At 42.7% G+C, this 27887-nt stretch overlaps 2 protein-coding genes across 10 annotated transcripts; both read right to left on the bottom strand.

Moving 5' to 3' along the window:
- On the bottom strand, nucleotides 1–26046 carry LOC120715418 (obscurin-like). Of its 7 annotated transcripts, XM_040002415.1 has the most exons (12): nucleotides 25637–26046; nucleotides 25421–25510; nucleotides 23848–23944; nucleotides 22743–22915; nucleotides 20117–20446; nucleotides 17935–18255; nucleotides 16477–16806; nucleotides 14294–14614; nucleotides 12839–13165; nucleotides 11281–11613; nucleotides 9526–9873; nucleotides 7426–9097 (listed from the first exon to the last, which is right to left on the bottom strand). In XM_040002415.1, exons 4-12 carry the CDS (start codon nucleotides 22810–22812, stop codon nucleotides 8940–8942), a joined length of 2538 nt encoding a protein of 845 aa, XP_039858349.1. In that variant the 5' UTR covers nucleotides 22813–22915; nucleotides 23848–23944; nucleotides 25421–25510; nucleotides 25637–26046; the 3' UTR covers nucleotides 7426–8939. The 7 variants fall into 7 exon arrangements, with proteins under 7 accessions (XP_039858355.1, XP_039858349.1, XP_039858350.1 ...); XM_040002416.1 differs by lacking the exon at nucleotides 23848–23944; XM_040002420.1 differs by lacking the exons at nucleotides 23848–23944; nucleotides 25421–25510; nucleotides 25637–26046 and having other exon boundaries at nucleotides 17935–18093; nucleotides 20285–20446.
- On the bottom strand, nucleotides 2847–5567 carry LOC120715419 (butyrophilin subfamily 1 member A1-like). Of its 3 annotated transcripts, XM_040002425.1 has the most exons (4): nucleotides 5436–5561; nucleotides 4974–5075; nucleotides 4195–4515; nucleotides 2847–3337 (listed from the first exon to the last, which is right to left on the bottom strand). In XM_040002425.1, the coding sequence occupies exons 2-4, from the start codon at nucleotides 5023–5025 to the stop codon at nucleotides 3189–3191; spliced, it is 522 nt and encodes a 173-aa protein (XP_039858359.1). In that variant the 5' UTR covers nucleotides 5026–5075; nucleotides 5436–5561; the 3' UTR covers nucleotides 2847–3188. The 3 variants fall into 3 exon arrangements, with proteins under 3 accessions (XP_039858359.1, XP_039858357.1, XP_039858358.1); XM_040002423.1 differs by lacking the exon at nucleotides 4974–5075 and having other exon boundaries at nucleotides 5436–5567; XM_040002424.1 differs by lacking the exon at nucleotides 5436–5561 and having other exon boundaries at nucleotides 4974–5397.
- Nucleotides 26047–27887: the final 1841 nt, after the last annotated feature.

Here is a 27887-nt window from a genome sequence, read left to right on the forward strand (position 1 = left end):
AATATTTTTACATTTTATAGATCACTAAATTAATACACAGAAATTCCTGTGAAGTTAAAAATAAATTGGTGATTTAACCAGGTAAAATGATCGACACTTTCACAAAGAGAAAACTCTGAGTTTAGGCTCAACACAGCTCACTGAGACATTAATCTAACTCTTTAGTTCATGTCTCAGTTATCCATAAACAAACACACCCCAAAAGCAAAGGAAGAGCTTCACCTTTGAACGCACACTGAACTCTAGTCACCCACCTGGAGTATCAACACTCAGGTACATGCTGCTGATGGGATCAGTCTTAAGATTAGCTCTCTTCCTCCGGTTTGTTCCTTTGTTCCAGCTGGTGACACAAATCTGAAGGCTAGACAGTCCCAGTTTGCAGCCTTGCACTTCTGGCCTTCTCGGTCTTCGGAGGACATGGACACTGTAGACTGAGAAGGCTGCGTCCTCTGAGTTTTGGGACATAGCTAGAATCTTTGTCCACATCTCCTATTTTTCTCAAAACAACAGTAATAAATTACATTACTTTAATATTTTTTAATTGTACAAAAACAATTTGCTATAATTGGCAGCTTGCAGTTTACTACAAGTTGCATTTACTGAAAAAATGTGTTGCAGGGCTGGTTTGGATCTTTACAGCTCAGTTACAACACGGCCAAATGTTTTGTGGCACAGACGTGGCGTTGAAGTCACTCCACACGAAGGAAACACAGATGAGCCCTGTGTGGGCCAAAAAACACAGACACTGTATGTGATTCATACTAAAACACATCAGGGGTGTCTCATTGTTGAATCGGCTGACCTCCATTCATTACCATCGAAACCCACTGCAGGTAACTGTCTACAAAAAACAATTAATACATTCAGTATTTTTTATCTGTCCTAAATCATCTGTTTTGAGTTACAAAAGTATAAAACTGTATGATTATGAAAGATCTAATTTCGCTGGTTCTTATATAGTGAGACTCATTCACCCATTTCCACACCCAAGTGTTTTCTGTGTAGCTCGATGTTTAAGATAAGATAAGATAAGATAACATAGAACTTTATTAATCCCTCGGGTGGGTTCCTCTGGGAAATTCGACTTCCAAAAAAAGCACAGCAACGACCGAAGTTACAGTTACAGAATTGTTATGTATATATATATATATATATACACACACACACACATATATAAATACAGAGACAAATATAAATAAAATATACAAAGGGGATAAATAGAATAAATAGGAATAAAAAATAAAAATACAAGTGAATTGCACATTTCAAGTATTGAGTCTATTGCACTGTTGACTATTTACAAAAAGTATTGCACAAGGTATTGTACAGTGAGGTGAAGAGGCACTACAGCTTAGTTGTTCCCCCCTCCTTTGTCCTCCTGTTTCCTGTTTCCCCTCCCTCTCCCCTCCAGAGAGGAGTTAAACAGTTTGATGGCGTGTGGGACAAAGGAGTTTTTAAGTCTGTTAGTTCTTGTCTTGGGGAGAAGCAACCTGTCACTGAACAGACTCTTCTGATTGTTTATGGCCGTGTGCAGAGGATGCCCAGCATTGTTCATAATGTCCAGCAGTTTCTTTAATGTCCTTTTCTCTGCCACTGTCACCAGAGTGTCCAGCTTCATGCCGACCACAGAGCTAGCCTTCCTGATCAGTTTCTCCAGCCTGGATGAGTCCCTCTTTGCTGTGCTGCTCCCCCAGCACACCACAGCATAGAAAAGTACTCCAGCAACCACCGACTGGTAAAACATCCTCAGGAGCTTCCTGCAGATGTTAAAAGACCTCAGCCTCCTGAGGAAGTACAGTCGGCTTTGGGCTTTTTTATACAGGTGCTCTGTGTTGCATGACCAGTCCAGTTTATTGTCCACCCACAGCCCGAGGTACTTGTACTTGTTGACCACCTCCACCTCCTCCCCCTCTATCTGAACCGGCAGTGGACCTTCTCTGGACCTCCCGAAGTCCACAACCAGTTCCTTAGTCTTTGAGGTGTTGAGTTGCAGGTGGTTTGTGTGACTCCATGCGACAAAGTTCCTCACCAGACTTCTGTACTCCTCTTCCTGATCATCCCAGATACACCCCACGATGGCCGTGTCATCTGCAAACTTCTGAATATGGCATAATTCAGAGTTGTAGCAGAAGTCAGAGGTGTACAGGGTGAAGAGAAGAGGGGACAGCACAGTTCCCTGTGGTGCTCCTGTGCTGCTGACCACAGTGTCAGACGTGATGTCCTTCAGCCTGACGTACTGTGGTCTGTCGGTGAGGTAGTCGGAGATCCAAGCCACCAGGCAGGGGTCCACCTCCATCCTGTTCAGTTTTTCCTGAAGCATACAGGGCCGGATGGTATTAAAGGCACTGGAAAAGTCAAGAAACAGGATCCTGACCGTGCCTTTTCCCCCATCCAGGTGTGAGTGGGCTCTGTGTAGGAGGTACAGGATGGCATCCTCCACTCCGACACCCGCCTTGTATGCAAACTGTAGCGGGTCCTGGGCATGTTGTACCTGTGGTCGGAGGAAGTTGAGGAAGAGCCGCTCTAGAGTCTTCATAAGATGTGACGTCAGTGCCACCGGTCGGAAGTCATTCAGCTCATTGGGCCGGTTCCTTTTAGGGACCGGGACGATGCAGGATGTCTTCCATAGGGCAGGCACTCTCCCCAGTCGCAGACTGAGGTTGAAGACTCGTTGTAGCGGCTCCCCAAGTTCAGCAGCACACGCCTTAAGCATCCTTAAGTTTGTATCTTTCCCAAAGACTTCTCAGAGTGCAGACTGGAACACTCAGGGGTGAAACCACCAACCTTTCAACCAGCTCAACCTCTGAGCCACAGTTAGCCCAAAAACATTCAACAGGACACACAGAGTAGAAAAGTCAGGAAGTGTTGTTTAATATAATATTGAAATACAGAGCTGAGGTTCAACAGGATGACTGGTGATGTTAGGATGTTTTCTCATTCATCATCATATTGATCAGATTTAATCTTGAGTATACATGATAAGAGTTAAGCATGATTAACTATTATCAAAGGAAACAAAAGTATAAACTTAAACTTTGTCTGTTTATATCATCTGAGTCGCTGTTCTGCTGTCAATGTGATGATGATGCCCAGCATGACATTGATTATCTGTATTTCATCATGTTTGGTGTCAGCACTGAGAGTTTAGAGCACCAGCTGAAGACTCCGTTTAGAGTTTAGCAGACAGTCTAGTCCTGATCATCAGGAGGCTGGAAGGAATCCGGACTCTGTGGCTTTTGTTTTCTGCAGAACGATAAACCAGCAGCAGCAGCCACACCTGCAACTATCAGGCCAACTATCACTCCAATAGATCCAGTTCCACCCGGTCCTGATCGATCTGCAGGTGAGAAACAGGTGTGAGGTGTCATGTCTGGGCCAAAAAAACAGAGATACTGTATGTAATTCATACTAAAACACACCAGGGCCGAACAACATGTTGGTCCTGGACCAAGCTCAACACTGGAGATCAACAGAGGAAGCCTTTGAGGAAGATTCAGCCGACCGCCATCTGGGTCTACACAGCCTGTTCTCCACTGCATGTGGTGATGACCCCAGGTTTTCTCAACCATCTGTCCCAGTTGCACCTGATCCTGTTCCAGTTGTGCTTGTCCCATGATCTCCTTTGCATCTAGACCCTGAGAATGGTGGGGCTGCAGTGGGCAAGCTACACCATGTGGACCAGCAGGCACAACTACTCAGTGTTAAATGTTTTAGGGAAATTAAATGTTAATTTAAAAGTTCTAATGTTTTAGGGAAAAGGGCAGTGCTTACATTCAATCTTTGGTTTGTATTTCTTTCCTCCTGAAAGCTAGGAATTAGTGAGTGGTCTAAGGAGCTTGGAAAGAAAAGCGTCGGGACTTGTTTAAGTTGTTTAAGTTCCTTAGACTACGATGACCTGGATGACTGAGAACCTTCACAGACGAATCAGTGAGTGTTATTCCCGGCCACTATACAGTGATTACCATTATTACATCTTTCCCACTGTAAAGCACTTACAATGTTTGTGTGTCCCCCGACCACTGTTAGGTGACCAAAATAGGAAAGTTTAAATGAAGTGTAACATTTTCACTTTCCAGCATGTTTTCAGTGAGATATAGATTCTCTGCTGGGGGATAGAGGAAGCTGTACCTTACTAAAAACCACTGAATGAAGTTTTCTAAATGATTTACAGAAAAATCAGAGTTACTCACTCACCTGGAGGAATTCTCAGATTGATGGTGATGTTTTTCCATGAATGTGTTTCTGCTATTTTAAAAAGACACTTGTATGTTCCAGAGTCAGCAGTGGTCGCTTTCTTCACAATCAAAGACGCGTCTCCATCCTTCATCCCTCTGAGAGCCACTCGGTTCTTATATGATGGATGCTGGTTGTTTGGAACAAAACGCCCATCCTGGTACAAAAAGACATTTTTCTGTCCCAGGCCAGCTCTGCTCCACTCTACAGCTGTGATCTTATTGGTAACTCGACATGGAAGCGCAACGTCCTGTCCAGACTCGGCTGTGATGTTTATCTGGACTGAAAGAGGAAACAACACAGAGCAGAGAGGTTAAAGGTCAACATACAATTATAAGCAGAATTATTTACTTTAAATATTTGTTTATGTCTTTTAACATTTGGATGGATTTAATGAATGTTATTGTCTTAAAGCCCAGCAGAGGCCTGTACTATAAAGCAGCTTTGGGTTCGAGGTTTTCTGTGCTAGGAAGTTGGTTCACGTCTTATAACAGTGCATTGCCATGGTAACTTATGCTGTGAACCTGCTCCAGATCAGATTAAATCCAGATTAGAGATCTTGATGTATAAAATAAATCTATGAACCAATAATGTTTTATAAGAGTTAATATCTGGTTGAAAACAAGATGCCTGCACTTCACTTGTGGAGCTTATGTTAAATTTGTACATAGACTAAGTTTAAATCCTGTTTTTGTATTTAGTCTTAAACAGAACAGAATCAATCACCATTTTTTCATTACCTGACTGATTATCCTGATTTCCATTATCAGAGTAAATAGATGGGGCAGACATGTTGTTGATATCACTTCCCAGAACAAGGTGAAGGTCATTTTAGCCTCATGCTAAACATGCAAAGTGTCAGAAACTACAAGATGTTAGCTTCCACAGAACAACAACATGTGCTGATAATAAGTGAACATAATGTGTGAGAGAAAGCAGCCTCTCATTATAAGACACTGTGAGTCTCTGCATGCTGCCTTTATGGAGTTACAGCTGTTTGTATACACTGAAAACAAAGCTTTGTAGCTGCATACTGACTCCTGACACACGTTACACTTCTTTGTCTCTGTCACATCTGGATTACAGATGTTAACTCCACACAAACTCCACCCAGCCTTGTGTCTCCTCCACACACAGACAGTCTACTTTACTCCTCGTTTTCTCAGAAAGGCATTATGTTAGTTTCTAACAGTAAATCTCACCTGCAGAGACGAACACGAAGACGCTGAAAAACAGCAAAGTTGAGCCGAGCGAGACACTGACAGCAGACATTTCTTAACTCCACCCTTCAGAGTCAGAGAGAGAGAGACGTTAGACTGCGCACCGCTGGTCTGAAAGGCTCTTAGCACATAAACCGTACGTACTAATTTACTTACTCGGGTTTCATATGTGATAGTTTGTATGCAGGACTTAGTTTTAGGGCTGAAAATGAATCTGAATAAATCCTGTTTTTCCCTCCCAAAGACTCACAAACTCCTGGCATCCCTGTTAGAAAGAAACATAAATATTTGAGAGTAAATGTTTGAGAAAATTAAATTAAAAAAATCCGCCAACATTTTAAAATTTTGTCCCTGAAACTGAAAAAAAGGTAAGTGTGGTTGCTGAGAGAGATCTGTCCTTAAATGGACTTTGGCTGATCTGTTTGTTCTGTTAAAGTTTGATATACTTTGATTTGATATGATATAGAAAATTTAAAAAAAGAATTGATTTAAAACTCTTGTAAGTCAAAACATGATGGTGGACTAAAAGTTTCAGTATTACAAAATTACTGTTATTTAAAAAAAACAACACACTTTTAATCTGATCGGTTGAGCTAAATTATGGCATAAATGTGATGATGAAATTAAAGAGCTGGCTGGAAAGTCGCCCAGTATTCATGAGAAAGCTCCTTTAACTCCAGGGTGAGAGATGGTTTCACTGTGAGGGATCAGGCCTGCTGTCACACAGAGACTGATGACAGACATGTTGAGGCCGTTAAGTTTGCTTTTCTGATTTATATGTCTAATGAGAATTAGCAGATTTGTATCATAAACCATGAGGAGACACGTGAGGAGAAACTCTCATTCTCTTTATTTGGTTATTTGGACCTTTGTTCTGCTGTGGAGGGGATCATCCAGCGACACGAGCGTCACGCCGAGGTTTTACACTGAATCTGCTGCTCCTCTTTCTCCATGTGTTCCACCACCGAGAGGTGTTGAAAATACCTGTAGTCAGCAGAGGTATGTCACTCTTGATCCCCTCTGCCAGTGTCTCGGTGGCTCGGGGTGAGCCACTCAATGTGTGGAGCAGGTGAGATATGGCGTCGTCTGTGGAACGATTAGTCTGGTATGCAAACTGAAGTGAGTCAATGGTGACAGGAAGTGAAGGAGTGACATTATCTCTTACCAGTCTCTCTAAACACTTCATCACCATTGGTGCTACTGGGCACCGCGGGAATCATTGTGTCAAGCGGACTGTTGCTTCTTTGGGACAGGGACGATGATGGACTCTTTGAAGCACGTGGGAACCACTGCTTGGGCCAAGGAGAGGTTGAAGATCTCCCGGTGCTAGCTGGTCAAAGCAGGCTCTCAGGACCCGACCCGATTGCATCTGGTCCTGCTGCCTATAGCGTTCAGTCTCCTGAAAGCTTTCCTGCTCTGTGATGATAAAAGTGCTGTTGTCACTGGTGCACTCTGAGACACAGAACTGTACAGAGGGGTCTGACAGCCTGAATGAAGATACTGTTATTCTTTGTGTTGGACTGCCATCTTGTGTTGCAGTTAAGAATTGTTTTTAATCTTTAAATGCACCGTGCATTTTGTGCATGCTTACACAATTAGAGTGATGAAACTCGATAAAAAGATTTGAGACAAGTAATATTAACTGTATTTATCTTGTACTGATGCTTTTTCAGAAACCACATCTACTCCTCGTGCACCGTCACATAGCACATGAAACTTTCTCTTGCACGTAAATCTCTGGATGTTAACTGTCCCTTAGATTGCAGTAACACAATCCAGTATTAATTGTGTGTAAATATTTATTAACAAGGTGAAGTTGAAGATGACACAGGGTGTAGGTGAGGAACTTTACATTATTTACTCCTTGCAGCACGAGTTAAATTAAGGAAAGTGGCAAACTTCACAGTTCAGGATCAGAGAGAAATATCTACACATCAACTACACCACCGGGCAAAAGTTTTAGAAACATCGATTGATTTCCACTTATTTATTTACTTATTGCAGTTCAAGTCCAATGACTAGCTTGAAATGGTACAAAGGTGAGTATTGAACTTCCACAACAAAAAAGGTAAGGTTACCCAAAACTGAAAAATAATGTACCTTTCAGAATTATACAAAAGGGCCTTTTTCAGGGAACAAAAAATGGGTTAAAATTTAAAGCTGTTCTGCTGTAATGGAGGTCGATCAAGCCGTGAGAACTGGTGCTACTAACTCCTACAGGTGTTTCAACTTTTCTGGATTTCTTCCAACCCTCTGTCTGCATAAAAGTGCTGGAACACACTGTGGTACCACACCCATGAGCATCGGTGAACAGTACTGCAGAAAGTGTGCTGCTATAGAAATGGTGAGAAAAGGGCAATTAACAATGGAAGAGAGACAGACCATCATAACACTTGTAGAGTATGTTCATGCAGAGAAATTGCCAAGAAGAGCACAGATTAATCACGGTCATAGCAAGCCTCAGTTTCAACTTTGAAGGGAAGACTTTGAGCTGCAGGATTGACAGGATGAGTTGCAGCAGGAAAGCCACATATTAGAATAAGACACTGGATTGCCTGGGCCATGAAACACCACCATTAGACTACTGAAGACTGAAAGAAGGTCTTTGGACTGATGAATCAAAATTGTAAATCTTTGGTTCATGCAGGATCTTTGTACGCCGTTGAGTAGATGAACAGCTGTTTCCACAGTGTGTGGCATCAACCAGGTGATGGTCTGCGGCTGTTATGTTGGATCCAGGATTGGTGACTTGTATAGAGTGAGACGCACAGCAGTGGGAGCCGTTTTGTTTGTTTACTAAAAAAGCTGATCTCTGCATGAGGATCAGTTTGTTTGGTCCACAAGTTCTTACAAACAGCTGAAGCTGAAGCTCCAACACAAAAACACTCACTGACTCTGAGATTAGAGCTCAGAAATTCATGTGTTTGTAACACAGTTTGACTTCAAATTTTTCAGAAGGAATTCGGGAGAAATATCTGTCATCTAAAAAGCTTTAATTGCCTTTGGCAGGTGAAATTACAAGTACACGAGGCCGAACCCCAGTCTGTCTAGAAACATATGAACACAAAAACACACCCTGCATAGCCTTGATTATCTAATGTTATCCTTCAGCTTATTCTAAGGCTCAGTTCAGGACATCTTTATTCTTTAACCAGAGACTGATAGAAAACTATTATCAGTGTATGTGTGAGCATGCAATAGACTGCAAAAGACTCTCAAGCGCTCTGCGTCCACTCTTCAGTACTTCAGCCCAGTCTTAGCACTGGAAGAAGCTCATGATCCTCAAAACACAGAGTGCCAACTAGTTTATGAGCACATTTGCATTGTGTATATATTCAAATAATAAAACAGCTTTATTGAATTCTTTTATAAACAATTTATATTTTTTCAACCCTAACAGCCGGAGTCTGAACATTAATCATCAGACATGTTAGACGTCTACAGTCGCCTGCTGGGTGTTCAGGAGAGTCCTGACTCCTCATGATTTCAGTCACAGACCAGCTCTTGGGGGGAAAGAGGCTGTTCATCCTCTGGATGATTATGAGTGTTAGAATGGCGTCGTTTTCTTTTGTAGATCAAAAATCCAACAACTAAAACAACAGCAGAAACACCGATGATCAGTGCAACAGATCCTCCTGTCGGACCTGCAGGTGAGAAACAGCTGTGAGGTGTCAGGTAGGCGACGAGTGAAGAACAGAATCTCTTTCTTTGTCAAGTAGATTAGGTTAAAAAAAGAATAAAGGGTGAATAAAGAATGACAATTTGGACACTCTGCATTTGAAGTATTTCAATACTGCCAGAGCTGATAAGAGGATTTATATTTATGGGGGAAAATACCATTTAAATTTCCCCTAGGGTTAGGAGACAGAGACGGATTCATAAATGTCTTTGTTTCTGCTCTAACCAAACAATGCTGCTCTACAACTCTAGACTACCAGCCACAAAGACAACAGCTGGAGAAACATCTGTCTACCTCTGACATCCACCAGCTCATCCATACAACAAACAAACATCAACAACCAGGAAGCAGCTTCACCTCTGATCACACACACACTCAACTCTACTCACTCACCTGAACGATCAGTAACTCTCAGACGTACGTAGCTGATATATTTCCATGAGCGTGTTTCTTCCATAAAGACACCACACATGTATGTTCCACTGTCAGCAGGCGTCAGATCGTTCACAATCATAGACATGTTTCCATCCGTCATCTGTATGTCCAGGAGATCCACCCGGTTCTGAAAAGACCGATCCTGGTTGTCTTGTTCAAAATTCCCATTCTGGTACGAAAGAACATGTTCACCTTCCAGACGAGATTCCATCCATTTTACACCTGTGATGGAGTTGTTGTTGTTTGAACTTTGACATGGCAGAGTGACATTTTGTCCAGACTCAGCTTTGATGTTCATTTTCTGACCTGAAAGAGGAAACAACACAGAGCAGAGAGGTTAAAGGTCAAAGTACAATTATGATCAGAATGATTGACTTTAAATATTTTGTTTATTTCCTTTCACATTTGAGTTTTTAGTCATGTTGGATTTAATGAACCTCTGAACATCCAGCAGGTCACCAGTGACCCACTGAGGGGGAATTTTAGCCTCATGCTAAACATGCAAAGTGTCAGAAACTACAAGATGTTAGCTTCCACAGAACAACAACATGTGCTGATAGTAAGTGAACATAATGTGTGGCTCTCATTATAAGACATGGTGATGGCCTGGGTGATCTGGCAGCAGAGAGCGGGACAAGAAATGGGCAAATAGTTCAAACCGTGAGTGCACTTTATACACATGTATGAAAAGAAGTAATTATTGCCTTTGTGTGTTTGACTGTCTGCTAACCAACTAGTATAGTATTATAGTATTGTAGCACTTTTTTTCCTAATATCTCTCTAATACATTTTTCTTCCTGAAGTCTATGTTTCACAAAAACTCTTGAGGCATGCTCAGTCATCCAGGTGACTAAGTCCCCAAAAGTTGATTCTGTTCATCTGGATGTTGGTTACCAGAGATTTCGTCACTCAGCCGAGACACTTGGATGAGTGACGAAATGTTTCTCCACTGACAACATCCAGATGAACAGAATCAACTATTTGGGGTGTAACAAAAAGCTTTGTAGCTGCATACTGACTCCTGAAACTACAACACATTACACTTCTTTGTCTCTGTCACAGCTGGATTACAGATGTTAAGGCCCCACAGATATGTGTCACCTTCATATGCACAAACATAATCAATATTAAAATTACTCTAAGAAGAGGCTTCAGGGAGACCTTTGCTACGTTGGACTGTAGGACCATCAGAAATGTGTGCAGTAACAAAACAGGCAGCACTGAAAGCAGCTCTAAGTGTTTGTGTTGTTCAATGATTTGTGCACAACAACAACAATGGGACCTCTCTCATCCATCAGTCACCATGTGGACATTTTTCTGACACACTTTGAAGCTGATGGACGTTTTGTGTCTGCACTAAGTACGTTTTCAGCAGCTATGGCACCGGCAGGATTCACTTTCACAGACTCACAACCACCAGCTTCACCCCTCCCCTCCCCCTCCAGCTGTAGGCTTTAACATTGAGTTTCCCCACACATGTTTACAGACGAGTTAGAGAGCAAGAGAAGAAGAGACAGATTCATAAATGTCTTTGTTTCTGCTCTAACCAAACAATGCTGCTCTACAACTCTAGACTACCAGCCACAAAGACAACAGCTGGAGAAACATCTGTCTACCTCTGACATCCACCAGCTCATCCATACAACAAACAAACATCAACAAGCAGGAAGCAGCTTCACCTCTGATCACACACACTCAACTCTACTCACTCACCTGGAGGAACAACAATCAGATAGTTGTTAATGAGCAATTTCCACGAGCGCGTTTCCTCCATGAAGACACGGCACATGTATGTTCCACTATCAGCCATGTTCGCATCCTTCAGAATCAAAGACACGTCTCCATTCTTCATCTGTCTGTCCTGCAAAGTCAGACGGCTCTTAAAAGATGGATGCTGGTTGTCTGGATTTAAATGCCCATCCTGGTACAAAAGGACATATTTATCTCTAAGGTCAGCCCTGCTCCATTTTACACGTTTACTGTTGTTTGGAGCTCGACATGTCAGAGTGACTTTCTGTCCAGACTCAGCTGGGAGGATTTTGTGTTCTGAAAGAGAAAACAAAACAGAGCAGAGAGATGTTAGTTGTTTATTTACTTTTGCATCTGAGTTTTAGGGCCTTGTGGTGGTATGGTAGTTATCACTTTTGCCTCTCGGAAAAGTCCTTGGTTCAAATCCATGATCTACTCTTTCTGTATTAGCCCTGTAACAGACCGGCATCCTGTCCAGGCTTCACCTGCTACTAACTCAGTATCTGTGATACAGTCCAGGCCCAATAACCGTGGCTTAGTTAAACAGAAGGAGATGGATTGAGGTTTTTTGCCATTTTTTCTTTCATTCGTGTAAACCTGCTAGCATCCACCAGATCATCAGTGTAGCCTCATGCTAAACACAACAGCCAGCGGACCTCAGAAATCCACAGCAACTGGGCCTCGCCCAACATAATGGTATGTAAGAAGGATGGGATATACTGTCTCTGCATTGTTGGCTATCCACTGGACCCAGTAGCAGTTTTTGATACAGGCGACATGGGCGGTTGCCCAGGGCGGCATAGTGGTGGGGGCGGCAAAAAAAAGTTGCTCGGGCTCATGCTGGACTCATGCTGCCCTGACATCATGCCGGCGGATTTTGGGGATGGCATAGGCACTGATCGGTTTTCTATCGCCCATTTGCTTGGAGTAAGGGCGCCCTCCGTTGGCGAGGTGCGCCTACTGCAGATGCTTTTCTTTCTGAGCTCTGTAGACAGCTTGTCAACGTCTAGTCATCAGGCAGTCCAGTGCAATTTGGACTCTGAAAACAGGTCCCTGCTGCATTTTGTTTTGGACCTTGGATGTCTACAGAGCTCAGAAAGAAAAGCATCTGGACTTCTTTAAGTTGCTTGAAGACGTTTCACCTCTCATCCAAGAAGATTCTTTAGCTCTAGAGTCAAATGGTGGAGAGTCCCAGATTTAAATCCTGTGAGAGAGTCACACAAGAGGGAAAGTGGACCACCTAATGATCCTCTATGTAATCACATGAGCCAAGGTGTGAAAACAGGTTCATCAGCCAAGGTTTCGGGTGAGCTCAACCTAACCCCACCCTATCATGTGATGCCTTAATGCTCACTCACATCTGACCTCAGGAAATCACATGACAGGGTGGGGTTAGATTTGAGCTCACCTGAAACCCTGGCTGATTTTTATCAGCATGTTTTCAGTGAGATTCTCTGCTGGGACTGCTGAATGAAGTTTTCTGAATGATTTACAGAAGTTTACAGTTACCTTACTCACTTACCTAGAGGAACACTGAGAGTGATGGTGATGTTTTTCCATGAACGTGTTTCTGCTATTTCAAAAAGACACTTGTATGTTCCCGAGTCAGCAGTGGTCACTTTCTTCACAATCAAAGACGCGTCTCCACCCTTCATCTGTCTGTCCCGCAGAGCCACTCGGTTCTTATATGATGGATGCTGGTTGTTTGGAACAAAACGCCCATCCTGGTACAAAAAGACATTTTTCGGTTCCAGGCCTGCTCTGCTCCACAGTACAGCTGAGATCTTATTTGTAATTTGACATGTCAGAGTGACGTCCTGTCCAGACTCGGCTGTGATGTTCATCTGGTCTTAAAGAGAAAACAACACAGAGCAGAGAGGTTAAAGGTCAACATGCAATTATAAGAAGCATTATTTACTTTAAAAATGTTCTTTATTTTCTTTGACATGTTTAGTCCCCGTGTTAATGTCTTAAAGTCCAGCAGAGGCCTGTACTATAAAGCAGCTTTGGGTTGAGGGTTAACACTGGGTTTTCTGTTCTAGGAAGGTGGTTCGCATCTTATAACATCCAGTGCATTGCCATGGTAACTTTCGCTATCTTAAGTAGCTAACTTAAATTATGCTTTGAACCTGCCCCTGATCTGATCTGCTCCTGAACCTGACTAGATCCAGATTGAAACATCAATCAGGTTCCACAGAACAAAAACGTGCTAATAATAATTGAGCATAAAGCAGTCCTCTCATTATAACACACTGTAAGTCTGTGCATTCTGCTCTACAACTCGAGACTTCCCGCCACAAAGACAACAGCTGGTGGATGTCTGTCGAACCCAGACATCCACCAGAGGCCTTTACTTCACCTCTCTGCAGGGAGAGGCTAATGTTTTCAGTAGCCTCTAAAGTCTTTGTGTTTCCCTAATAAGCATCAGAAGCAAATAATATATATATATGTACAACTTTCCCACATTTTGTCACATTACAGCCACAAACATGACTCAATCTTATTGGAATTCCACGTGAAAGACCAACACAAAGTGGTGTACACATGAGAAGTGGAGCGAAAATCATACATGACTCAAAATGTTTTTACAAATAAATAACTGCAAAGTGGGGTGTATATCTATCTATCGATAGATACATATATATATGTGTGTGTGTGTGTGTGTGTATACTTGTTCAAGCCATTGCATGCATACAGAACAGGCCTGTGTTTGAATTCAGTTTTAATATTCAATCTTTATTTGCAAATGAAAAAATGGAAATGGAAGTGTTGCAGGAATTGCATTAACTCATATGTGATGAAAGCTCAGTGGTTTGTGGTGTGTGCGTGAGCGTAGGCAACGTTTTTTTTACAGCATGTTTTCAGTGTGGAATAGATTATCTGCTGGGAGAATACAGAAAGCTGTACCTTACTAAACCAATGAATGAAACACAAACTCCATGCCAGATTTACAGAAAAATCAGAGTTACTCACTCACCTGGAGAAACATTCAGATTGATGGTGACGTATTTCCATGAGCCTGTTTCTGCTATTTTAACGCGACACTTGTATGTTCCAGAGTCAGCAGTGGTCACTTTCTTCACGATCAAAGACGCGTCTCCATCCTTCATCCCTCTGAGAGCCACTCGGTTCTTATATGATGGATGCTGGTTGTTTGGAACAAACCGGCCATCCTGGTACAAAAAGACGTTTTTCGGTTCCAGGCCAGCTCTGCTCCACTCTACAGCTGTGATGTTATTTGTAACTCGACAGGGCAGAGTGACGTCCTGTCCAGACACAGCTATGATGTTTATCTGGACTAGAAGAGGAATAACACAGGGCGGGGAGGTTAACGGTCATCGTACAATTATGAGCAGAATTATTGACCTTTTGTTTAATTGTTGTTTATTTCTCCTCTGTGAATTGCCACCTTATGGTGGTAAAGGAGACTGTGTGTCCCTGGGATCCCAGGGGCTATGTTGTCTTGGACATTTCGCTCCATGATGGGGTCTCCTATGGGAAATTGGTCCTCAGTGAGGAACCAGAATAAGAGACATTTATAGGACACCTTTTAGAAGGTTCCCCCCAAGGGTTCCCCTGCTTGGGATAGCGCTCTGCACCAGAGCCAGGCCCGGGGGTGAATGTCTGGTGGTTGAGCCCTATGCCATGCGGTACCGGCTGGACACAGCCTGAAAATGGGACATGGGTGCATCCTCAGGAGGCAACGTAGGGGTTGGGTCCAATGTTTGTCAGAAGTGAGAAGGAGGATACAAATAGCAGACAGTGGCGGAGGTGCGAGTGAGTTTTATTTACAGTGAACAATAACCAAGGTGAGGGCAGAACTGAACATAAACCTAAACTGGGAAAAAACTAACAAACAAACGTGAAAACATAAGTACAGTGGGACATACACAGAGATGGCAGATGAAGAAGCCTGGGCACAGAGACGCAGAGAAACACTGATTAACACGGAGTAACACAGACGACGTGGCGACGAGCACAGGCAGACACACACTGTAAATACACACAGCAGTGATAAAGGGATGGGAGACAGGAGGGGACACAGCTGGGAGAAATCACAGCTGACGAGGCAGGGGAACGTAATCTGAACACACTCGCATAAGACGAGGACTTTCAGAATAAAACAGGAAACTAACAGACAGGGGACCAGACAAAACACTGAACTGAACAGACTCACGAGCAGACACAGTGACACCATGGACAGACAGAGGGAACACAGGCAGGTATAAAACAAAACTCTAACACACAGCACACCTACACACAAGACATAACAGAATAAACAAGAACATAGAATAATATAAAGAGTCCTCAGACTCGGGACCATGACAGAAGGTGGTTTGCCTCTTACAACAGTGCACTGCCATGGTAACTAGTGCTAACGTTTAACTAGCTAACTTAACTTATGCTGTGAACATAACCTGCTTTGGATCAGATTAAGATCCAGATTAGAGATCATCAGGTTTGAAACATCTATGGACCATTCAGCTCTCCAGAAAATAAATAGTCATAACTACTCCTGGATGATCCCTCAGTCCTCTCCGTGCAAAAATGGGAGGGTCTAATTTTGTTTTGTTTGTAATTGGGTCTAATGTCTTTGTTTCCCTGATGAGCATCAGTAATAAATAATGTCAAATTTTAGATTCAACTTTATCCTGTGATTTTCTATTTTTATATTCCGTTAGAAGCAAAGACATTTTACAACAGTTGTAGTGGTTCTAAAAGTGTTAATATCTGATCGAAAACAAAGTACCTGCACTTTGCTTGTCGAGCTCACATTAAATTTTGACAAAGACAAAGTTTGAATGCAGGTTTTGTATTTAATCTTAAACAGCACAGAGTCAGTATTTAATCAATGTCTTTTTATCCCTTGACTGATTATCCTCACGTCCAATGTCAGTTTGAATAAACTCAGCATACCCTGGATGTTGCTATCACTTCCTAGAACAGGGCGCAGGTCACTAAGGACCATCTCTGGGTAAATTTTTGCCTCATGCTATATTCGCAAAGTGTCAGAAACTACAACCTGTTAGCTTCCATAGAACAAAATCATGTGCTGTCAACCTTTGACATCCACCAGCTCATCCATACAGCAAACAAACATCAACAACCAGGAAGCAGCTTCACCTGTGATCACACACACACTCAACTCTACTCACTCACCTGGAGGATCAACTCTCAGGTTGATGATGGTGAACTTCCATGAGCCTGTTTCTCTCAAAAAGACACGACACTTGTATGTTCCAGAGTCAGCAGTGGTCACGTTCTTCAGGATCAAAGACACGTCTCCACCCTTCATCTGTCTGTCCCGCAGAGCCACTCGGTTCTTATATGATGGATGCTGGTTGTTTGGAACAAAACGCCCATCCTGGTACAAAAAGACATTTTTCGGTTCCAGGCCTGCTCTGCTCCACAGTACAGCTGAGATCTTATTTGTAATTTGACATGTCAGAGTGACGTCCTGTCCAGACTCGGCTGTGATGTTCATCTGGTCTTAAAGAGAAAACAACACAGAGCAGAGAGGTTAAAGGTCAACATGCAATTATAAGAAGCATTATTTACTTTAAAAATGTTCTTTATTTTCTTTGACATGTTTAGTCCCCGTGTTAATGTCTTAAAGTCCAGCAGAGGCCTGTACTATAAAGCAGCTTTGGGTTGAGGGTTAACACTGGGTTTTCTGTTCTAGGAAGGTGGTTCGCATCTTATAACATCCAGTGCATTGCCATGGTAACTTTCGCTATCTTAAGTAGCTAACTTAAATTATGCTTTGAACCTGCCCCTGATCTGATCTGCTCCTGAACCTGACTAGATCCAGATTGAAACATCAATCAGGTTCCACAGAACAAAAACGTGCTAATAATAATTGAGCATAAAGCAGTCCTCTCATTATAACACACTGTAAGTCTGTGCATTCTGCTCTACAACTCGAGACTTCCCGCCACAAAGACAACAGCTGGTGGATGTCTGTCGAACCCAGACATCCACCAGAGGCCTTTACTTCACCTCTCTGCAGGGAGAGGCTAATGTTTTCAGTAGCCTCTAAAGTCTTTGTGTTTCCCTAATAAGCATCAGAAGCAAATAATATATATATATGTACAACTTTCCCACATTTTGTCACATTACAGCCACAAACATGACTCAATCTTATTGGAATTCCACGTGAAAGACCAACACAAAGTGGTGTACACATGAGAAGTGGAGCGAAAATCATACATGACTCAAAATGTTTTTACAAATAAATAACTGCAAAGTGGGGTGTATATCTATCTATCGATAGATACATATATATATGTGTGTGTGTGTGTGTGTGTATACTTGTTCAAGCCATTGCATGCATACAGAACAGGCCTGTGTTTGAATTCAGTTTTAATATTCAATCTTTATTTGCAAATGAAAAAATGGAAATGGAAGTGTTGCAGGAATTGCATTAACTCATATGTGATGAAAGCTCAGTGGTTTGTGGTGTGTGCGTGAGCGTAGGCAACGTTTTTTTTACAGCATGTTTTCAGTGTGGAATAGATTATCTGCTGGGAGAATACAGAAAGCTGTACCTTACTAAACCAATGAATGAAACACAAACTCCATGCCAGATTTACAGAAAAATCAGAGTTACTCACTCACCTGGAGAAACATTCAGATTGATGGTGACGTATTTCCATGAGCCTGTTTCTGCTATTTTAACGCGACACTTGTATGTTCCAGAGTCAGCAGTGGTCACTTTCTTCACGATCAAAGACGCGTCTCCATCCTTCATCCCTCTGAGAGCCACTCGGTTCTTATATGATGGATGCTGGTTGTTTGGAACAAACCGGCCATCCTGGTACAAAAAGACGTTTTTCGGTTCCAGGCCAGCTCTGCTCCACTCTACAGCTGTGATGTTATTTGTAACTCGACAGGGCAGAGTGACGTCCTGTCCAGACACAGCTATGATGTTTATCTGGACTAGAAGAGGAATAACACAGGGCGGGGAGGTTAACGGTCATCGTACAATTATGAGCAGAATTATTGACCTTTTGTTTAATTGTTGTTTATTTCTCCTCTGTGAATTGCCACCTTATGGTGGTAAAGGAGACTGTGTGTCCCTGGGATCCCAGGGGCTATGTTGTCTTGGACATTTCGCTCCATGATGGGGTCTCCTATGGGAAATTGGTCCTCAGTGAGGAACCAGAATAAGAGACATTTATAGGACACCTTTTAGAAGGTTCCCCCCAAGGGTTCCCCTGCTTGGGATAGCGCTCTGCACCAGAGCCAGGCCCGGGGGTGAATGTCTGGTGGTTGAGCCCTATGCCATGCGGTACCGGCTGGACACAGCCTGAAAATGGGACATGGGTGCATCCTCAGGAGGCAACGTAGGGGTTGGGTCCAATGTTTGTCAGAAGTGAGAAGGAGGATACAAATAGCAGACAGTGGCGGAGGTGCGAGTGAGTTTTATTTACAGTGAACAATAACCAAGGTGAGGGCAGAACTGAACATAAACCTAAACTGGGAAAAAACTAACAAACAAACGTGAAAACATAAGTACAGTGGGACATACACAGAGATGGCAGATGAAGAAGCCTGGGCACAGAGACGCAGAGAAACACTGATTAACACGGAGTAACACAGACGACGTGGCGACGAGCACAGGCAGACACACACTGTAAATACACACAGCAGTGATAAAGGGATGGGAGACAGGAGGGGACACAGCTGGGAGAAATCACAGCTGACGAGGCAGGGGAACGTAATCTGAACACACTCGCATAAGACGAGGACTTTCAGAATAAAACAGGAAACTAACAGACAGGGGACCAGACAAAACACTGAACTGAACAGACTCACGAGCAGACACAGTGACACCATGGACAGACAGAGGGAACACAGGCAGGTATAAAACAAAACTCTAACACACAGCACACCTACACACAAGACATAACAGAATAAACAAGAACATAGAATAATATAAAGAGTCCTCAGACTCGGGACCATGACAGAAGGTGGTTTGCCTCTTACAACAGTGCACTGCCATGGTAACTAGTGCTAACGTTTAACTAGCTAACTTAACTTATGCTGTGAACATAACCTGCTTTGGATCAGATTAAGATCCAGATTAGAGATCATCAGGTTTGAAACATCTATGGACCATTCAGTTCTCCAGAAAATAAATAGCATAACTACTCCTGGATGATCCCTCAGTCCTCTCCGTGCAAAAATGGGAGGGTCTAATTTTGTTTTGTTTGTAATTGGGTCTAATGTCTTTGTTTCCCTGATGAGCATCAGTAATAAATAATGTCAAATTTTAGATTCAACTTTATCCTGTGATTTTCTATTTTTATATTCCGTTAGAAGCAAAGACATTTTACAACAGTTGTAGTGGTTCTAAAAGTGTTAATATCTGATCGAAAACAAAGTACCTGCACTTTGCTTGTCGAGCTCACATTAAATTTTGACAAAGACAAAGTTTGAATGCAGGTTTTGTATTTAATCTTAAACAGCACAGAGTCAGTATTTAATCAATGTCTTTTTATCCCTTGACTGATTATCCTCACGTCCAATGTCAGTTTGAATAAACTCAGCATACCCTGGATGTTGCTATCACTTCCTAGAACAGGGCGCAGGTCACTAAGGACCATCTCTGGGTAAATTTTTGCCTCATGCTATATTCGCAAAGTGTCAGAAACTACAACCTGTTAGCTTCCATAGAACAAAATCATGTGCTGTCAACCTTTGACATCCACCAGCTCATCCATACAGCAAACAAACATCAACAACCAGGAAGCAGCTTCACCTGTGATCACACACACACTCAACTCTACTCACTCACCTGGAGGATCAACTCTCAGGTTGATGATGGTGAACTTCCATGAGCCTGTTTCTCTCAAAAAGACACGACACTTGTATGTTCCAGAGTCAGCAGTGGTCACGTTCTTCAGGATCAAAGACACGTCTCCACCCTTCATCTGTCTGTCCCGCAGAGCCACTCGGTTCTTATATGATGGATGCTGGTTGTTTGGAACAAAACGCCCATCTTGGTACAAAAAGACATTTTTTTGTCCCAGGCCAGCTCTGCTCCACTCTACAGCTGTGATGTTATTCGTAACTCGACATGGCAGAGTGACGTCCTGTCCAGACTCGATTGTGATGTTTATCTGGACTGAAAGAAAAAACAACACAGAGCAGAGAGGTTAAAGGTCAACATACAATTATGAGCAGCATTACTTTAAATATGTTGTTTACTTTAAGTAATTTTAACATCTCAACATCCATCAGTGTCCTGTACTATAAAGCAGCATTTGGGTTCATTGTCAACATTGGGTTTTCAGTGCTAAGAAAGTGGTTCGCATCTAATATGAGTGTATCACCATGGTAACTTACGCTAACTTTTAACTAGCTAGCTCATTGTTACCTCACCAGATCCACGGCCCCGATCCATAGTAAGGAGCGCGTTGTCAAGTGACAAGGACAGTTTCCCGTCTCAAATCTCTGATTTTCTGCATTATTCATTGGCTTATTACCCACCAGTCTACTGTTGTGTACACCGCTCTTGGCCGCTGTCTTTTATTTTTAAGGTTATCTGCTATAAAAAGCCAGGCCAGAAAAACCTCATTCATGTTTTTCTGTGTTTTATTCTCAGTTACTTTGACACAAAGGCATCTGCTGTGATGTTCACAATTCTGATGAAGTCTCACATATATCAGTACTGATAAATGATCAGAATTCTAATATTTCTGACTGTCTGAGGCAAAAATGAATCGAATCAAAACCTTGTGAATCAGAATCTAATGGATTATAGAAATCAGTGATGATACCCAGTCCAAGTGAGTAGCCTAGGCCTGACAGAAGTGGATGTAGCTGTGGGTAATAAGACAAGATGAAAAGAACTATTGATAACTTTTTGGTTAAGGCCTGGTCCGTCTGAAATTCATAGCCAGTGCTCTGACACAGAGCCATTAACCTCTGAACGCTAGAAAAAGCACAGTGTATCCAGAAAACACACAATAAGCCGTGATAAATGCACTGCCCCTCTCCCCATTGCCTTTCGGCAGCATGCAACAGCAAACAGGTCGTCAGAGGAGTAGTGATGTTTCAGTTACGAACGAAACAGCTCTTAGAGCCGGATCTTTGAAGTGAACAACGCGAGCCGGGTTTTTTTTTTTTTTTTTTTTCTCTCACCCTCTCTCTCGCACTTTTTTCCACTTCACTCTGCACGCGAGCCTTGTGCTTATGGATTCAGAAAGTTTATTCATGCAGGCCCATATGACAGAGAATATGCATCTTCTTTTTGTTTTCATATTTTAACTTCATATTTAATTGTGTTGTGGTTTGCAGTGTTTTGTATTGTTTCACTTTAAACTTGTTTAAAAGGAAAAAGCTGAAAATTTATATGAGTGCTTGTGTATAAATACACAAACAACACACATATGCTTTCAATTGTGTAATTTAAGTGATCTGGGTAGCTCTGTTTTTGGAAGTTCAGTTGACGCTAGAAATGTGTTTTGGAGTTTGCACGTGCTTTGTCTATATTTATACATAAACATATATAAATAAAACCACGTTTTTTTTTACATTAGTAATTCCTTTTGTGCATAATTTTATATTGTTGTTAATAATTAATTAATTAAAGCAACAAAACCAACTGAATAGACGGTTGGGAGTCGGAAGAGTCGGCTCTTTTTAGTGAGTCGAGCCGAAAGAGCCGGTTCTCTAAAAAGAGTTGGAAATCCCATCACTACAGAGGAGGCCGATATCATGATTAAGTTTAATATTGTCTACAATATTGCCAAAGAATTTCAAAGCACTTTAAGCACAAAATTGTTAATTAATCATTTACAAGTCAACATTGTCTGTATGGACATCAAATTCCCCCCCAAAGAAGTGCACATGTAAAACTGCGGTGTTTGTGTTTCCTGTTATGCCGTTTTTCTTCGGTAGCTACTCGTAATCCCTTTCCCCCACTCCCTTCCTCTCTCTCTCTCTCTCTCACACACACACACACACACAGACACACACACGCACACACACACACACACACACACACACACACACAGTGAGGGGGCGTCCTGCACATCCTCCCCACAGCCCGGAATACATTTCCCTCAAGGGAAGGGCATAACATTGTGAACTGTGAACCTAGCCAACTTCTGCTTCCACAGAACAACAACACGTGCTCGTGAAACGTGAACATGTGTGAGAGAAAGCAGCCTCTCATTATAAGACACTGAGTCTCTGCATGCTGCCTTTATGGAGCTACAGCTGTTTGTGTACACTGAACAAACAGCTTTGTAGCTGCATCCTGACTCCTGACACTACAACACATCACACTGACACACACATTACACTTCTTAGTCTCTGTCACAGCTGGATTACAGATGTTAACTCAGCCTCGTTTCGTCTTCGTCTACTTTACTTATCGTTTTCTCAGAAGGGCATCATCTAACAGTAAATCTCACCTGCGGAGACGACCACGAAGACGCTGAAAAACAGCAAAGTTGAGCCGAGTGGGACACTGACAGCAGACATTTCTTAACTCCAAACTTCAGAGTCAGAGAGTGAGAGTGAGACTGATGTGATGTCAGGCTGGCTGGACCCGAGCCCACCAATGGGTCCGCTGGTCTAAAAATCTCTGGACAAACAAACGTTATGTAGTAATTTACGTCCTCAGGTTGTGATGGTTTGAGCAGCTGTTTGTGACAAATCTGACTAAATCAGTTTCCCCCTTTTAAAGACTCTAAATTATTGGCATATTTGTTATAGAGAAACTTATATTTGGGAGTAAATGTATGCAAAAATTAAATAAAAAAAAACTAGACACCTTTTAAAATGTTGTCCCTGAAAAAATGTGTTGTGTAGTTAATGAGAGATCTTTACTTAAGGCCTGTTTGTGTTTCCTTATTGGCAGATAAAGTTTGATTTGGAAAAATTAACAAAAGATATTTTTTAAATCTTGTAATGCAAAAAAGAAAAACGATGGTGGACTAAAAGCTTTACGTTTCTTAGTGTTAAATAATGTTACTTTTAAAAAACAGCCACCTTTAATCTGATCAGTTGAGCAACATTATTGCATAAATGTGACGAGGAAATGAAAGTCGCCCAGTTTTCATGAGAAAGCTCTTCTGGCTCAGTTCCAGTGTGAGTGTGTTCACACTCAGCCTGTGAGGGATCAGGGCTGTCACATACAGACATGCTGAGGCCTTTGTCTGCATTTATGATGAATTTGTCTAATGAGAATGACCACATTTGTATCATAAACCATGAGGAGACACGTGATAGTTCAGATATTGAAGAAACTCTCTTTATCTTTATTCAGACCTTTGTTCTGCTCTACACTCTGCTGCTCCTCTTTCTCCATCCTGTGTTCATGACATACTTACACCAGAAGCTCGGTGGGAACAAAAACAGAGAAAAAAAATCTATTTGTAGTGAGGATTGTTAAGAAAAGAGTTCCTGCCTGTGCAGTGTGCAGGTCAGAGGATGGAGTCAAGCAAGCCAACAAATAACATTTTGTGTTGAAAGCAGAAAAACTAGAGATCAGAGTTACAGCTGAATATTTTCTACCTGCTTTGTTTTCATGCTCAAAGCCACGGATGCTGTCTGTTGTTGCACTCTCTCTCTCTGTCTTTCTGCTCTGAGTCAATGGAGCTCACCCAGCAGTCTGAGTAATGACAGTAACCATTAGAATGTATTGATGCCATTACACTTTGGATCTCAGCCTTTAAGTGGATGGATGGACTACACTGATCTTCATTCACAGAAAACATTCACAGTACCTCTCACACAGATAACCATTCTTACACTCTTAAATGCTGTTGATGGAGGAGAAAAAACCGTCCACAGCTTTCAGTCTCCACATTTGAAGCTCTGCAGGAAACCCTGACAGCAGCTTCTTAGCTCCAAAGCAGGTTTAGCTCTGGTGCAGAGTGTTGGTGACTCTGCCCGTGGACACAGTTATTTCTGCAGGTGACCTTGTTACAGGTGCATTTGGAGGAGATTCAAAGCTTTGTGGCAGGGAGTTTACTGCAGACTGCAGCATGTTTAATAGCAAGCATGATGTGAGCCTGATGTGGCTGATAGCTGCTTCTAGCAGTCTTCATGTATGTGGAAGGAGAGGGGAGATGTTATCAGGACCAGTTGCTGATTGGACGTCTCAAAGCTGTGAGCGCTGAAACTTTGTCCTGTAGCTCTTCACTCAGTCCTCACCCTGAGTGTTCAGAGCCCAGCCCCACATATTCCTGCTCCTCAGGAATTCTGGGATTTGGATGAAACACAGCTAAACTGACCTGAAGCTAAGGGGGAGGAGCCACAATACAAGCTGCATCCAGCCAATGGGTGCACTGTTGCCCCTGAGCCCATGGATGTGCAGAGGGTCACATGTTTAGTCTCATTTGTAGAAATGTGTCCATGATGAAGACAAATGCAGTCACACAGCTCTGCAACAGCACAAATCACTTTGATGGAGTTTGTTTGTGCTGCTCTCAGATCTGTACAAGATGTGTGTCAACATGCTGCAGACTCACACAGATGTGCTGTGTTAGCTTCATGTGTCCTATCACAAACATGCTGCTTCTTCTAACAGGAAGGACTCCTCAGCCGTGTCCACAGCAAAGTAGAATCAAGGCTTTAACCAGGCTTTTATTGTGAAACACTGAACATGTGGAAAAGTCAGCCTGAAAGTCAGGGAGAGAGTGGGCAACGATCCCACAGGAAAAGAATGAAAGAGAGAAGACACATCCAGGGAGGAGAGAGATGGAAGCAACATGTAGCAGCTGATGAAGATGGTCAGACAGGTGGGCTGGGCACACAGAGGACTTTATGATCTGGTTCTCAGCTTCACCTCTCCATCATTCTCCCCACGACTACAGTACAGGTGAGCTGACACATCCATCAGTGGAGGCTGTGGTGGAGCAGCAGCTGAAGCAGGTTCATTCGTTTTGATGGTTTACAGGTTTCCTTGGTCAAAGGTCACTCAGAGTGACAGACGTCGCCGTATCAGGGAGATTCAGCTCTGTGATTTCACCTTCTACTGATGGAGTGTAGACCACATCACCTTCACAGAGGACGACCACACAGTCACCCGTGTGCTGGCCGATGAGTTCAGTAGCCAGCGACTGAAGATGTTAGCGTAGCTTACCAGTGACAGGAGCCAGTGGTTTTTCCCAGCTGATCATGATGGATGCATCTCCCACTTCCTCCACTTCATGCTCCTTGGGATCATCAGCTTCTATGAAACAAACGTTGATGCATGACACAAACTGTATTTCAGTCTGGCTGCACTTATTTTTAAAATTAAGATGACGAGAAATAAAACCAGAAATGGAGTCAGAACATAAAGTACGAGTGTTCGCACCTGTTGTTTGTCAAGTAGTAAGAATGAGGTTGTCCTCGCCTCCCTCAGTAACCTCGCAGACATTAACAGTGTACCAGGGAGAAGCTCACTAACGTTCACAGAGGTAGATGTGCAACAAATCTGTGATGAGCAGGAGAAGTTGTAATCAGGCAAGATTTCAACACACAACATTTTTGAACTGAACTTGTAAATGTCTGAATCTGCCCCTGCCAAGAACAACAGGCTATCCAGTGCCGTGTCCCTGCTCAATGAGCCCGTACTCCACTCTGAAACCTGAAACTGTGTCCAAGGCTGCTGGAGGTCATATCGGTCACAGAGAAAGTCAGAGATTAGTTACTCAGGACAGTCTCATACATGCATTCAAAACCATCAGTGATGCAGCACTGAGGTGACTCAGCCAGCCTCTCTTAACTTACACGATCCATAAGTAGTGATGAAGTCAAAATTCATACCAGAGATGGTGTGGGAGTTTAGATGGCAAGGCCACCTCTCTCCTCGGGCTGTGAGATAATTGACTGAGGGACAGTTTACAGGCTGAAATTATTACAAATGAAAAAAAGACATTAAGTTTAGCCCAATCATGGAGGAAGAGGAAACAAATCTAAAAAAACAAACCCTATCCGCTCTCCATTTAAGGATGTACTGGGTGATGTGTGCAGACGAGTGGGCGTTCCACTGAATAGGGAGTCTGGTTGGCTTCCTGATTCTGTGATGATCACCTGGACGGGACGGGGACCACCTGAGACAGAGACACCTGCTTTACCACTGAGGAGAACAGTCACATCGGTTCTCCAGAGTGGGAAATCATTTTGTTAAACCAGTACCTGCACAGGTCCTGTTACAACTGCACTTTGAATCTCGAGTCAGAATTATTTCACAATCAGAAGACTTTATTAATCGCTGAGGAGATTATGAGTTACAGCTGCTCCAAGACAGTAACTGTAACAGATTAAACTATTTAAATATACAATATGTTACAGAGTTTACAAATGGAAGAAATAGCAGTAATATATACAAATCTTTGAATTATAAATATAAAATATTTACAGAGGTGATTAAAAATAAATATCAAGAATATTGACAAAGAATATTACAGAGGTGGAATATATATATGAATATATATGTTTGAACTCTAACCTGTGAACGTTGTCATTTTATTTATTTTTTGTGTAAAAAGGGTGTAAGCACAGTGTTTACAGTGTGTTTGATGGAGGAGTTGTACAGGGAGATGGTCACAGGCTGGAATGATTTCCTGTGTCGTTCAGTGGTGCATTATGGGTAATCTCAGTCTCTCACTGAGCGTGCTCCTGTGGCTAGCCAGCATGTCATGGAGTGGGTGGGAGGTGTTATCCATGATTGTCTTTATCTTGGACAACATCCGCCTCTCAGACACCACCCTAACAGTCCAGCTCCATCCCCACAACATTACTGGCCTTGTGGATCAGTTTATTGAGTCTGTTGGTGTCTGCAGCAGCACTGAGCACAACAGACTCATAGAAAAACATTCAGATGCTGCTCTGGAAGGAGGGGAAGGAGACCGAGAGAAGGGAAATGGGGTTAAAGGGGGAGACTGCTGCAGACTTTGGGAGAGTAGCTATAGCTGTAGCTTGTTTGATGTACTACAGCACCACCATGTGTTAGAAATGAGTCATGGCAAAAAGCAGACTTCAAGGTTGTCTGAGGTGCAGTTTGACCTGAACTTTGCAAAAACAGAGAGCGACTTCACACAAATCTCTGAATCTCCTGATCAGACACGGTGCAGGCTTCACCTTCAGGTGTACAGACTGTGTAGGACGGGGCTCCACGAGTTACAACAACAAAGGATGTATCACTAAAAGCATGCACTGTGTATCCATGTATCTTCAGTAGGGTGGAGTTCATATCAACACTGTGTGCACACCTCACTTTGTAGTTCTTCTAGTGTGAATTTATGAATAAAAGTGGAAAAAATTCAACAAAAGCAGTCAGATTTACCTCCAGCCTGCATCTGCACCCCGGGGGTCATGTGGATGAACTCTGGCCCCTCTGTGAGCTTGGAGCCACAGATAAACCCCATCACAGAGTCCGAGTGCTCCTCTGCCATTTGCACCTGTGAAACACAAAACAGCTGTAAGCTGAAAAGAACACAAAGCACATGTAAACAAACTGAGAACAAGTCCCACACAGTTGTGCTCACCGCAGCCTTTGTGTATTCACCAGCAGCCAGGGTTCCCTGGGAGCTCATCTGAGCTATGAGCAAACAGCCTCGGCC

This window comes from Simochromis diagramma, unplaced genomic scaffold, assembly GCF_900408965.1.
Source record: "Simochromis diagramma unplaced genomic scaffold, fSimDia1.1 OVJJ01000440.1, whole genome shotgun sequence".
Taxonomy (NCBI): Eukaryota; Metazoa; Chordata; class Actinopteri; order Cichliformes; family Cichlidae; genus Simochromis; species Simochromis diagramma.

What these genes read in the sequence shown, in the direction of transcription:
- LOC120715419 (XM_040002423.1), bottom strand. Translation starts at nt 5,505, where the DNA reads ATGTCTGCTGTCAGTGTCTCGCTCGGCTCAACTTTGCTGTTTTTCAGC. An exon ending in CTTCGTGTTCGTCTCTGCAG is followed by an intron (nt 4,516 to 5,435) that starts GTGAGATTTACT and finishes TTCCTCTTTCAG; the next exon opens with TCCAGATAAACATCACAGCC. An exon ending in CAATCTGAGAATTCCTCCAG is followed by an intron (nt 3,338 to 4,194) that starts GTGAGTGAGTAA and finishes TCTCACCTGCAG; the next exon opens with ATCGATCAGGACCGGGTGGA.
- LOC120715418 (XM_040002416.1), bottom strand. Translation starts at nt 22,812, where the DNA reads ATGTCTGCTGTCAGTGTCCCACTCGGCTCAACTTTGCTGTTTTTCAGC. An exon ending in CCTGAGAGTTGATCCTCCAG is followed by an intron (nt 18,256 to 20,116) that starts GTGAGTGAGTAG and finishes TTCCTCTTCTAG; the next exon opens with TCCAGATAAACATCATAGCT. An exon ending in TCTGATTGTTGTTCCTCCAG is followed by an intron (nt 9,874 to 11,280) that starts GTGAGTGAGTAG and finishes TTCCTCTTTCAG; the next exon opens with GTCAGAAAATGAACATCAAA.